We start from the raw sequence: 12323 nt of genomic DNA, 5'->3' as shown, positions 1-12323 counted from the left end.
ATACTCTCTGAAGGATCCTGAGAGTTAAGCCACATCTGCAAGTTTGAATGGCTTTCCAGATATTCACATAAGCATCGTTCTACTTGAAGTTTGTTTCAGTGGAGGTACTAAGAACTGAACCTGGAAGTTTTTATAATCAAATATGCATTCTGCCATTGAGTTATATGGTCCATTTTCAAAGTGCAGATCTCTGAGAGGTGTTATTCTTAGGAAAACCAAAGCAACAACAACAGCACTTAGACTTATATGCCACTTCACTGTACTTTACAGCCCTCTCTCAGTTTTACAAAGTCAGCATATTGTCCCCAATAATCTGGGCCCTTGTTTTACCCACCTCGGAAGGATGGAATCAACCTTGAGCCAATGAGATTCGAACTGCTGGCAGTCAGCAGAATTAGTTTGCAGTATTGCATTCTAACCACTGTGCCACCATGGCTCTTAGATGCTTATTTCATGAAAATGGATAAATATCTTTAGAAAAGAAGCAGACATTTGATCCATTGGGAAAATTCCTTTATACCAAGTTGTTATTTGGGCCAGTAGTTTTCAACCTGGGAGCCACAATGTTGTCACAGCGGGTCTGCAAAGGCTTGAAGAAATGTTATGATTTAAATTTTAAGTCTTGGGGGTCCGTGGCCATAGTCCATATCCACAAAAGGTATTTAAAGCGGGTCCATGATGAAGAAAAGATTGAGAACCACTGATTTATCCTCTGCCTGTAAGTCAATGTTGAGGAGTGGCAGGACTAAGGATGGACTGATGCAGTTAATGGTCACTAATTTTGTTGTGCCCATCAGCCCTGACTCAGCAGGGAAAGCAAACAATGTGCAATATACAAATAGAAATGAAAACATAAAAAGCCAGCTTTAAACATCTGTAATGCATAAAACATACTAATAATAAAATCATGAAAAAAGGATTTGTTGGCCCTGGTATACCTAACCACATTTTGGACAACAAATTTATTTATTTCTTCTTTTCTACACTGCCAAGGCAAAGAGAAACACCTTATGTGAGTCATAGTTGTCCCTACCAATCAGGAGAAAGCAAACTTTCACTAACTTTCAGCTCACAGGAGGGAAATTACTTACCAAGATTTACTCCAAATAATCAATGCTCCAACACACGAACAACGATATAAGCATGCTACATACCCAAACTCAGCATTTTGAAGATATTAAAATATAGCAGAATAGATAAGAAAGGACAAGGAAGTAAATACTGTAAGGGTAGAACAAAGGGCTGACCTACAAACATTTTTTTTAATTTGTTAAAAGCTGAACTTTATTAGGAAGTGATAAACAATTAGGAATATAGAGATTTGCTTTAGATCAGGGTTAAACCAGGACACAAATACTCCCATGGCCCATGGCCACCCTTTCAGCCTAATTCCAAACATTTTCCATGAGACAGCAGCCACTTAAGACCTTGGTAACAAGACCCTGTTCATTTTTTGCAATCTGCTTCTTGGGAGACAGAAAAGAGGGCCCAAAATAGGAAAAATGTGGAAAAAAAGGAAGTATTAAGAGAAGGAATGGATAACCCCATGTATATCTTTGACTCTGTTTGCAGCAATTTTCTCTTTTATCATGCAACCATGGTAGATCTAAGTATTGTATATCAAGCAACAGTGGTATTCCAAAGCTGAACAACAAATCCTAGTATCCCTAGTAAACAGTCAATATTGAAAGTTGTAGTTCAGCAACATCTGGAGAATTTACAGGTTGCCTTTCCTGATTATATCGACTGGCAGTCCCAAGTATCAGAAAGGGATTTATCATATTAAGAGTGCTTTGCTTCCCTGATACTAATGAGAAAATACAACAAATATACAAACAAATATGTTATCATATTGGAGAAACGGCCGAAAAACTATGAGTAGTAATGACACAACAGTTCAAGATAATAACACAGATTGGGCAACTGTGTAGTTGAGTGGATACTAACAACAGCAATAGCAATAACAATAAAAGTCATGAAGAGAAGGAACAAGAGGTGGAAGTGAAGAAAGACTAAGATATCTAGATATGCTTGACTTCTGGTGATAAATGAGTAAATATGGTTTCTGATCTCCACCCACCTGTCCTCCTTTTATTTCCCTCAACCTAGCCAAGCAAAATAAATGTTTCTTAGACAAAGTGGATGGGTTTCTGCTTGCTCACCATCCCACGAAGGAGTGTTTTCTCAGTGTTCAAGTTATATACCTGGATGATGATCTAAATCTCTGTTCTTTGTTGATAAAAATCACTTGAATGTGAGGCTAATTGTTACTAATGCTTATAAGATTTATTAGCTCTCTTGATTGCTATTCTGTCTTTCCAGGGGTATCTGATTCCAATATAGCAGGCAATATTTGTAAACCTATATTGCAGAACTGTATATGTGTAAATATTTCTTTAAAAAGATATGTTAAACATTGTTGTGAGGAAATTGACTTGTTTATGCTTTTGGTTTGGGAATGCAGTCAATCTAGGTGAACTTTTTAAAAATCTAATATTCTAAGAACCAGAAAAATAAATACAAATAGTAAAAACTCAGGAGGTCAGACAGTATATTAATATCTTCCAATATTTCCAAATTTGGTTCTTCCAAATGTGTTGGCCTGAAATTGCTATACTCAACCAGCAGGAATAGTTACTGCCAAGCTGGGTGGAGAATGATTTTGTTGTAATACCAATAGCACATACACTTATAAACTGCTTCATAGTGCTTTACAGCCCTCTCTAAGTGATTTACAGCATCAGCATATTGCTCCTAATAATCTGGAACCTTGGAAAAATGGAAGGTTAAATCAAATCAGGATCAAACTCCTGGCTGTGGGCAGAATACTGCATTCCAACAATCAAAAATTGTAGGGCATGTTTGGGAAGACTAGACCAGACTAATGTATATTTGAAAAGGGGTAATATGTGATCATTATATTGGCATAGACTGATTAAGGGTGGGTAGATAAGCTGTCTTGATCCTTAGTAAATTCCTAGGGCTTAGAAATCAGTAAAATTTAGACTTACAATGTCACATTGCTCCTTCTCTTCCCCTCAGGGGGTGGCACTTCATATAGCTATTACAGTTTAAGAGCTCTTTACATAACACCATTGAGTTATCTAGTTGGGATGTTTATTTCCAATAGCAACAGCTATCAACATAATGCAAGAGTTTCTGCTAATGAAGCATTCACCATTACCATATATTACTAACCTTCTCTCTTTGTTACAGTCTAAAAACAACAGTTCATAATCTCATAGCCTAAATGTTTGAAAACATTTGGAAATCTACAGAATAGTTAAAATTACTGTAGATGAGAGATAAGCCGATCAGTAAAAAAATAGAATGGATTCCTCCATTTCCTATTTCAAAGGGCAGATATCTGTTCCAGCACGGTTAAATCCAGACATTTTAATCAAAACATTTGAACATCCTTTTGGCAGGTTATTATGAAGCAATGATGGTTTTATCTAATTTTGAAACGGTAGGTGGTAACTAAATCTTTGCACCTTTCTTTTTTCTCACAGCAACCTCCCCAAATAGCGGTGTAAGATTTTTCTCAATTACTGCTGCCTTGATGTAATACTTCTTGACTGAGCATGTGATTATGAAATATTATAAATTTATATGGTCAATTTAGGAAATGCTGCCGAGGATAATCAATATCTATGGAGAATCCAATGCTACAGGACATTTTTCCTTTGATAAAAAGAAAAAGGAAAAACAAGAGTTTGGGCCATCCTGTTTTTTTCCCCCCAGTCTTTTTCCCCCACTGGGGAAGGACAAACACTAACTGAATTTCAGATGGCAAATACCAGTTGTCCCACCACAGATGTTTGGTGTAAGACAAACCCAAATTCTCTCCCAGAAAGGAATTATAGTAAAGTTCTTTCATATCTTTACTATATAAAGCAACAGTTAATAAATTATTAAGATAAAACCAATGTTACATATGTGAACTTTCATGTCACAACTTCTAGCATGGAACTATCACACAATTAGCCACCATGTATTGAATGTGAACTACACTGTCCATTGGCTGGGCAGAAACCTCTCTTCCCTAGTAAATAAAAGCATTGGATTTATTCTTGGAACTCAATTTCCTCTTGAATCTAAGCTCTAAAGACAGGTTTTCATAGTAACATAGAATCATAGGGCTGGAAGGGACCTTGGAGGTCTTCTAGTCCACCCCCTTCCCCAAGGCAGAAGTCCCATCCCAGACAAATAGTTGTTCAATCTTTTCTTGAAAACCTCCACAAATGAAACACCCACAACTCAGGGAGGCAAGCTTTCCTATTGATTAATCCAGAGGTCTCCAAACTTGGCAACTTTAAGACTTGTGGACTTCAACTTCCAGAATAGCTGGCTGAGGAATTCTGGGAATTGAAGTCCACAAGTCTTAAAGTTGCCAAGTTTGGGGACCCCTGGATTAATTATTCTCACTATCAGGAAAATCCTTTTTTCCTCTTCCCTGTGACAGCCCTTCAAATATTGAAGTATTGACATTTCTTGAAATATTGGAAGACTGCTACCATGTCTCCCCCGAGCCTTCTCTTCAGTAGGCTATTCAGTTGTTTGGGGAGGAACAAGATTATAAATCAGTCATGAGACCCTAAGAACCTATCGTGCTTCAATGAAGTGGTCCTTATTTGTCCACAGCTGCTTCTATTTGTTTCAAGGAGTCACACTGGCTATGCAGCAGCACTATCACAACCAGCACCTACTTCAACGACTGAAAATGGGGACAGAAGGGCCATTCTTATGGAATAACAGTACTATATAAAACAGACTCCAAATGAAGTCTGGCTTCTATTTCTCTGCTTATCTTAGATTAGAAGGCATGTCTTCTAATCTAAATGCAGGAGAGGTAAAAGGAGAAGGGATTGTAATTTTAAAAGTAATGTTTGCTGGTATATCAGAAATTAAAACTAGGGTCCAGCTAAGGTTCCTACTAAGAATGTAAGAAGATTCCTTCTATACCAGGACAACATCCAAAAAACTTACAATTCTTTATCCAGCAATAGTTAACTAGATGCTTCCATGAAATCTACAATATGGAAACAACAGACCTTCCTGTGCTATTTCTCCTTCTTCCCACCCAAAACCTGCACCCATTATTCAAAGGCAATCACTTCACTTTTTACAATCTGCCATTTTCCATAAGTTATGGCTTTAAGTCCTGGAACTGCAAGCATAAAAAGCACCAGAACAGACAAGACTATACAGTTTCATATTTCAAGCAGAAATTCCAACAATAGGTGTGACAGTTGTTGTTGGCTGTGGATGATATACAGCTCACTGAATACAAGCTATGGCTCCCATGGTGGCAATCACTCTAGGATTAAGCTCAAGATAACTTTGCAATCTACATCAAGCTTTTCCTTCCTACTGTGTTTAAAGTGCGAACTCAAGAGTTAGGAACTCAGGAGCCCAATGAGAGTTCCAAGCTGTTTAGAACTCCCATAGAATATAGGTAGTCCTTGACTTATGAACACAGTTGAGACCAGAATTTCTTTTCTCTCTGTGTTCATATAAAGAAAAGATACATTTGTCAAGAGTCAAGAATCATAAGGTTCAACATTTAATGATAGTCATAGGGTACAATCAGCAATCAAATCATACTAGGAAATAATCAATAAAAATAGTTAGGATACAAGCAACAAAGTTACAGTCATACAGTCACAAGTGGGAGGAGAGGGATGAAAGGGAGGATGGGAGGATTAATAGTAATAGTAACAGTAATGCAGACTTAGTAAATAGTTTGACAGCGTTGAGGTAATTATTTGTTTAGCAGAGTGATGGCATTCAGGAAAAAACTGTTCTTGTGCCTAGTTGTTCTGGTGTGCAATACTCTATAGTGTCGTTTTGAAGGTAGAAGTTGAAACAGTTTATGTCCAGGATGTAAGTGTGAGGAATAGTTGTAAGTCACTTTTTTCAGTGCCGTTGTAACTTTAAATGATTACTAAACGAATTGGTTGTAAGTTAAGGACTGTATGGAGCTGAACTTATATGAACACATTAAATTATTTAAAACCAAAACTCTAGCTCATAACATTAGAAAGACACACTGTAGAAAAATTATAAATGATTTGGGGAAAAGAATGATTCTTTAATTGAGCTGTACTTTTACTTCTGCATTATTAGAAAACCAGGCTACCAATTTTTAAAACATTTTTCACTTACTACCAATATTGTGTGAATAAAAAACATTTATTATGTAAATATGTTCCATAAATAGATCTCAAAGGAGTTGAATTATTACACTTCTGCACTTTACTCATCTATCCATATTTTTTTCCTAGAATAACAATGTATTTCTCTTCCTGCTACAACAATTTTCCTCCTATGCAAACAACATTCATTTATGGAAAATATTTCCATTTGCATCTATACTATTGATTTTCATACTAAGATTTTCATATTAAACAATGCACCTAAACTTGCTTGAGAAGCTTAATGGAAGAGTTATTGAAATAACATGATTGTAATTTGAGGAAGGAGGGAGGGAGGGAAGGAAGGAAGGACATTGGTTTTGAGCAAAGTTAATGAAAATGGACAGCCCTCGGAATGCCCTGCCTGAAAAGAAGCAGGCTGATGAATCGCCTAAGAATCCTCAGAATAGTTCGTTGTTGCTCTTTAACTAGACTTCTGTTGCCAATCTCCCAGTTGGCTTTCTTTGTTGCAGGAAAGCCGCAGAAGGTTTGCCAAGATGAAAACATTCTTTCCACTGCCCTTGCAAATGTGCCACATATCATAAATGTAGGCTATCTCAATTTTATGGAAAACTTGGAGAAGAGGGAAAAAAAATATTAAAAAGGAAAACTTCCAAGGAGCTTGTTTCAAAAGAAGTGATTTAATCCAATTTCATCCAAATTAAGAAATGCCTTTGAAAGTAAATAGAGGGATGTCAACATTAATCTAGTAAATCTTGAGAGAGGAATAGAAAACGGTAACTTTGCTCTGATAATATTTATAGTACCGAATATCTGCACAAGGAAAAGATAAGACCTAAAAGTCTTGCTAGTTCAGACCACAGGGTTATTAAATGCACCTTTCCCTTCCCATCGTGATTACCAGATACTGAGTCCCAGCATGTCATTCAAAAATTCAGGTGTGGTCCTCAGTAGAAATTAGGCAGTTCTGGTTTACCCTAATTGATAGCAGCTTTCCAGGGTTTCAGACTAAAGACTTTCTTCGGAGTGTCTGAGATGTTTTTGTAATCCTCCCTCATTGTTCGACTCAAGCAATGTTTCCCTTGTTGCTTCAGCAACAAATCATCTCCCTTTTCATCAAGGGTCATCATCTTTACTCTCTACAAATCATTGAGTTCTGTGAACATGCCAATGCTTCCATCTTGTTCAAACATTGCATCTTATCTTTCATCTATTCAAGGAAAAATGATTTCTTTCACTCCATATTGCCACCAGATTTCTTACACAAAGAAATTCCTTTGGAGACATAATTCATCACAAATATCCAGCCGCAGGTAGACCTGCCCCATCTGAGTTAAATCAACACCATCTGATTTTAAAAACAAAATGCTAAGCAAAACCTAATTTGGACAAAACTTGATTGATAGGCCAAGGAACTAGAGTGGGAAGTTGGAAAAAGTGCACAGAACATGGCAAGACCAAACAAATTCCATACTGAGACTATGAGACCTACGAGCTACAGTGGTGCAGTGGTTAGAATGCAGTACTGCAGGCTACTTCTGCCAAGTGCTAGCTGCCTGTAATTTGAAAGTTCGAATCTCACCAAGCTAAGGTTGACTCAGTCTTCCATCCTTCCAAAGTCAGAAAAATGAGGAGTCAGATTGCTGATTCTGTAAACTGCCTAGAGAGAGCTGTAAAGCACTGTAAAGTGGTATATAAGCCTAAGTGCTATTGCTATTGCTATGAGGTTGAACGTGGTTATTTCCATGTAACTGCTACAAGTTGATCTCAGATCAAGAGAGTATTTACTTTTTGCTTCCCATACAAGCAGTGTCTTAGTACTTTACTTTATAATCACCCCACTTTTTATACTCCTCACCCTTTCAATTATGAAGGAGCACATCTCTCAAAACCCATGATGGGGAATATGACATATCTACTCAAGGCAATTCTTATTTCTCTGCAGCTGCTGACCTCCTTGGAGCTTTTAAATGCCTTACGGTTAGCAACCATCAACTCAAGGGACTAGTTAGTGGGAGCAACCGATGAGCTAACTAATAACACTGCTATTTCAGTGAGTTTTCTCCTGGGATTGACGTCCACAACTCCAGTCCCTGAGTGGTTTGCTAGTAATGAGAATTCCTGTTTATAAAGGTACAACTCTATAAACCCTTACATACTGATATGGGAAGTTGGAGACCTCTACCTCTTTTTCAGTTCCAGGGCTAATAAATGGTTTTTGACTTTACAATCATGCTCACACGACTCCCCATCCCCATACATCAACTATATGGAATGGCAGTTCTGATAAACTATTTTAATGGGGTCTGCCATTCATCTCTAGCCAGCTTGCTGTTCATTAAATCCACTTACAGCAATGCTATAACTACAAAACATCATCAATACTAAGAGTAAGGAGAAAATGTACACATTTGGTGAACAATTTTAATATGGGTTATCTGGTGAAGAGAAGGTGGGAAATCGTCTTTTATAATCTTTCCTCTTTCTTTCCCTACTTTATGTGAAATTCTTAATAAATATAAATAATTTTTTAAAAAAGCATGTCAGGCAAAGCACCAAGATGTATGCTGATAATATTAAACTAGGAGTTCAAGAATTGCCCAAATGGGTCCAAGTTTGTAAGTTAGGGTATATGTGGTATGTGTGTGTTGTAAGAAATTGTTAAATTCTTGATACAACTTACAATCAGCAGGTAGATTAACTAAAGGAAATCTCATTGGAAAGGAGGAATCCAACTTTGATACCATGTGAAAACCATAAGCAGTAATACACTGCCACCAACACACTTATAGATCGACTTATCAGGATGCAAGAGAAATAGAACACGGAAGTATATGGACTTTGTCCTCATCCAAGAAAAGCAAACCCAAACAATTGATAATAAAACTTTTCCAGATGATTCAGTTGCAAACCTAACACCATTTTAGCAGGGTTCAACTCCAATACAAATGTGTCTTAGGGAAAGCATTTTGCTGTGATCAAAAACCACAGAGTAGATCTTTCAAAGCCTCCTTTCTCAGGTGGTTTATTGTTACATTAATATGTAGTGTATTGTACACTAATATCAGTCATACAACAAAAGATGTAAAAATGATTCGTTAGAACTATGAAATCCCCGAACCACTGAGAAAGCTCAAGTTACTAAAAAAAATACACTACAGGATGAGAAAAGATGGTCACAAGGGTAAGTTCTCCAAAAATGACTAAGCCTCCTTTGAGGTGCTAGAATGAGGCTATGCCACAAGTCTCGACTCATCAAACATTGAGGATCTGTAAATGTTTTTATCATCCTCCTATCTCAAGGGAAGATAAACTGGCATATTTAAGAGGAGGCTCACCTGCCAGAAAGCCCTATGGAAAACATGATGGGAGAGTACAATATACTTCCTGTATTGTTTATATAGTACTTATTTAGTGGAAATTCCTCTTCCCAACTCCCACCCCATTTTTTTCCTCTTGAATTATGGCTTATCCTAAAGTCTCTTGGATTGCTGCATTCACAGTGAGAATTAGAAAACTCCCCCCCCCTTTTTTTTTTTAGCATCATGAAATCTTAGAGGCATATGGACAAAATCATACTGAGCCATCTATTCTGGAAGAATGCTGCTACATTTGGGCATTCTTTTATAAATCAGTGCGTTTGCAACATCTCTCTGTTAATGGTGCAATACGAAGTTTATCTTCAAGTTCATAAGACAGTCCCAGATAAATAAGGATGCATAGCACAGGATCAAAGACCAAGACCTTACATTGGTTAATTAAGAATCAAAAGACAGGAAGTAAAGAGGGTGACGTTTGCCTTTGGCAGGAGCTTAGCAATTTTTCCAGATTTCAAGGCGGTCACTGAATTAAGAACAAGTTGTATTCCCTAACTCTGTCTTTAACCCAACTTTGTATTTAAGTCAGATCTTGTACTTACAAATGGACTGCCTGTTACTAAAGGCAGGGGTGGGATTCTACCAGTTCGCACCTATTCGCTAGAACTGGTTGTTAACATTCTAAGCAGTTCAGAGAACCGTTTGTTAGAAGAAATTACTGGCCTAATCCTGTAAGGAAAGCAGGAAGGAAACATTCTGGTGTTGCTTATAGAAACTGCCTCTCCATTAACCCTTATTACATTCTTGGCAGGACTAGACTTCCTGTCTCAGGAACGTCTCTGGAGTTTTTTCCCACTCCTTTGCTGGTACTTTGCTTGTGTGGAGTGACCATTCAGAGTTACAATGGCACTGAAAAAACTGACTTATGACCATTTCTCACACTTACGACTGTTGCACAGTCATGAGAGGCCAGGCGAGGAGATGTGTGCCTCAATGTGAGTGATATTGAGTTGGCCACACCCAGACAATAACATGACCACCAAGCCACACCCACCACCTAAGCCACGCCCACAGAACCAGTTATTAAAAATTTGAATCCCACCCCTGACTAAAGGTAGTAGATAGTATTCTCTCCTCGAACAGACAAAGTGCTGAAGCTATGCAATGCTTTCAGGAACCATTGAAACTGCACATTTTTAAAATACAGACTACTTTCAGTGATCATCAGCAATTCCTGTAAACATTGTATGCCTTTCAATGCTTCATTGACTAAAGAAAGAAGAAAGCAATCTGCCATTTTTAATAATAGGTAGCCTGTTTGCATTTATGAGTTATCCCTAAGTCAGATGGTCTTAATCCTGGACTGCCTGTATTTCAGTCCTGTAAAACAGTGGCCCACAATCTTTTGGGCACCAGGAACTGGTTCTGTGAAGGGTAGTTTTTCCATGGACTGGGCAGGGGGAGGTATGGTTTCACGTGCTGCCTTGGATCCCATGCATGCACGGATGGGGCTTTGGATGGGACTTGCATGGTCCAGTTCTTAGCAGGTTGCGCATCAGTGCCAGGCTGCAGTCTGGGGATTGGGGACCTCTGTTGTAAAGTTATGGGTTTCAGAAACAAAGTTACAGAAAAATAATAAAATTATCAGAAAATTATGACTTACAGCATTCAATGGGGTTGGATGCAACTTGCAACGAAACTATCCGGCCACTAGATTCAGGGATATGCACGCGGAACACCAATCGTACACGAGTGTTCTTTCGGCCAATATCTGTTTCTCCTTTCCGTAATTCAATGTCTGCATTCCTCAGCTTGAGGATTCCTGCGCAGTCAATGCTGTGAAACAAACAAATAACTGAATAATCCTTGTCCAGTGACATCATTACTTTCATCCCCAATTGCATTTGGAAATTTAATACTCCTCACTCCTGAAATTAATGTCTGTTTTTGTTTCTCTGATTATGACTACAGATTTAATGGTTCAGGTATGCTTAGCTCCTTTCTATGGAATCTCAACAAGAGGCTGGCTGATTCTCTATCTTCCCTGAGGGAAAATGGACTACTGTACCTCTGCAAGAGTATGGATTTAAACTTACCTCTGTTATCTTATAACCCTGTCAATCAAAGAAGGGTTCCAAAGAAAAAGTGCAAGTAATTCCAGCTGGTTTATCTGTGAAATACTTTCTCTGCTCCTAATCTGGAAATCAGCTGATACCAATGGACCACTACGATAGTGCTGGCTGATACAACATTTCTAAATCTAAAGTCTCCATTATTCCATGGAATATATTGCAGTCTTAAGCAGCTGACAATATCTTTCTTATCAGTGTCATTGTCCCTCCGGGAACAATGATCCACTGGAGTTTTGATATTTTCAGAATTTTAGTTTTCTTACTATAGGCATTTTGTTTCTAGACCAACAAGAAGCTACAGTTCAACCCTGAGCTACATATATTCTCCACATTTGCAATGACTTGAGCAAGTGGCATTAATATAGCTATATGGTTGCTTCCATCCATCCATCCAAACATGAAAGCTCAATATAAGACACTAGACCATATGATCTCAGTTCAAAATCTAAGAGGGAAAGAAGTCAATTCAAATCCTAATTCATGTAGGGAAGAGGCTGATTAATTGAAATGTCCTCTTCTCTCAAGGACTGGCAAATCAGAAAGCTCTCCTGGTGCAGAAATCAGATCATCTAATGATCAGGGATTTGCACTAAAAGACTCTCTAGTTACGGGCCTTGAGAAATAGAAGTTTCCAGAAAAATTGACAAAGCTGGTGACTTATTAGTCTATTCTGCTAACAAGATCTCCAGTAGAAATTGATTGTTCTCCTAACAGAT

At 37.9% G+C, this 12323-nt stretch overlaps 1 protein-coding gene across 5 annotated transcripts in view; it reads right to left on the bottom strand.

Moving 5' to 3' along the window:
* The window catches only part of NFATC2 (nuclear factor of activated T cells 2), a 191062-nt gene that overhangs the window by 110165 nt on the left and 68574 nt on the right, over window positions 1-12323 (bottom strand). For all 5 annotated transcript variants that reach the window (XM_087928993.1, XM_087928994.1, XM_087928991.1 and 2 more), the window contains exon 5: window positions 11139-11311. In XM_087928993.1, coding sequence (XP_087785119.1) covers window positions 11139-11311 — 173 coding nt within the window. The remainder of the gene's footprint in view (window positions 1-11138; window positions 11312-12323) is intronic.

Source organism: Pseudonaja textilis, chromosome 3 (genome assembly GCF_049901715.1).
Source record: "Pseudonaja textilis isolate UNSWEBS1 chromosome 3, rPseTex1.2, whole genome shotgun sequence".
NCBI classification, from domain to species: Eukaryota; Metazoa; Chordata; class Lepidosauria; order Squamata; family Elapidae; genus Pseudonaja; species Pseudonaja textilis.
This window is presented reverse-complemented; position numbering and strand designations above follow the sequence as displayed.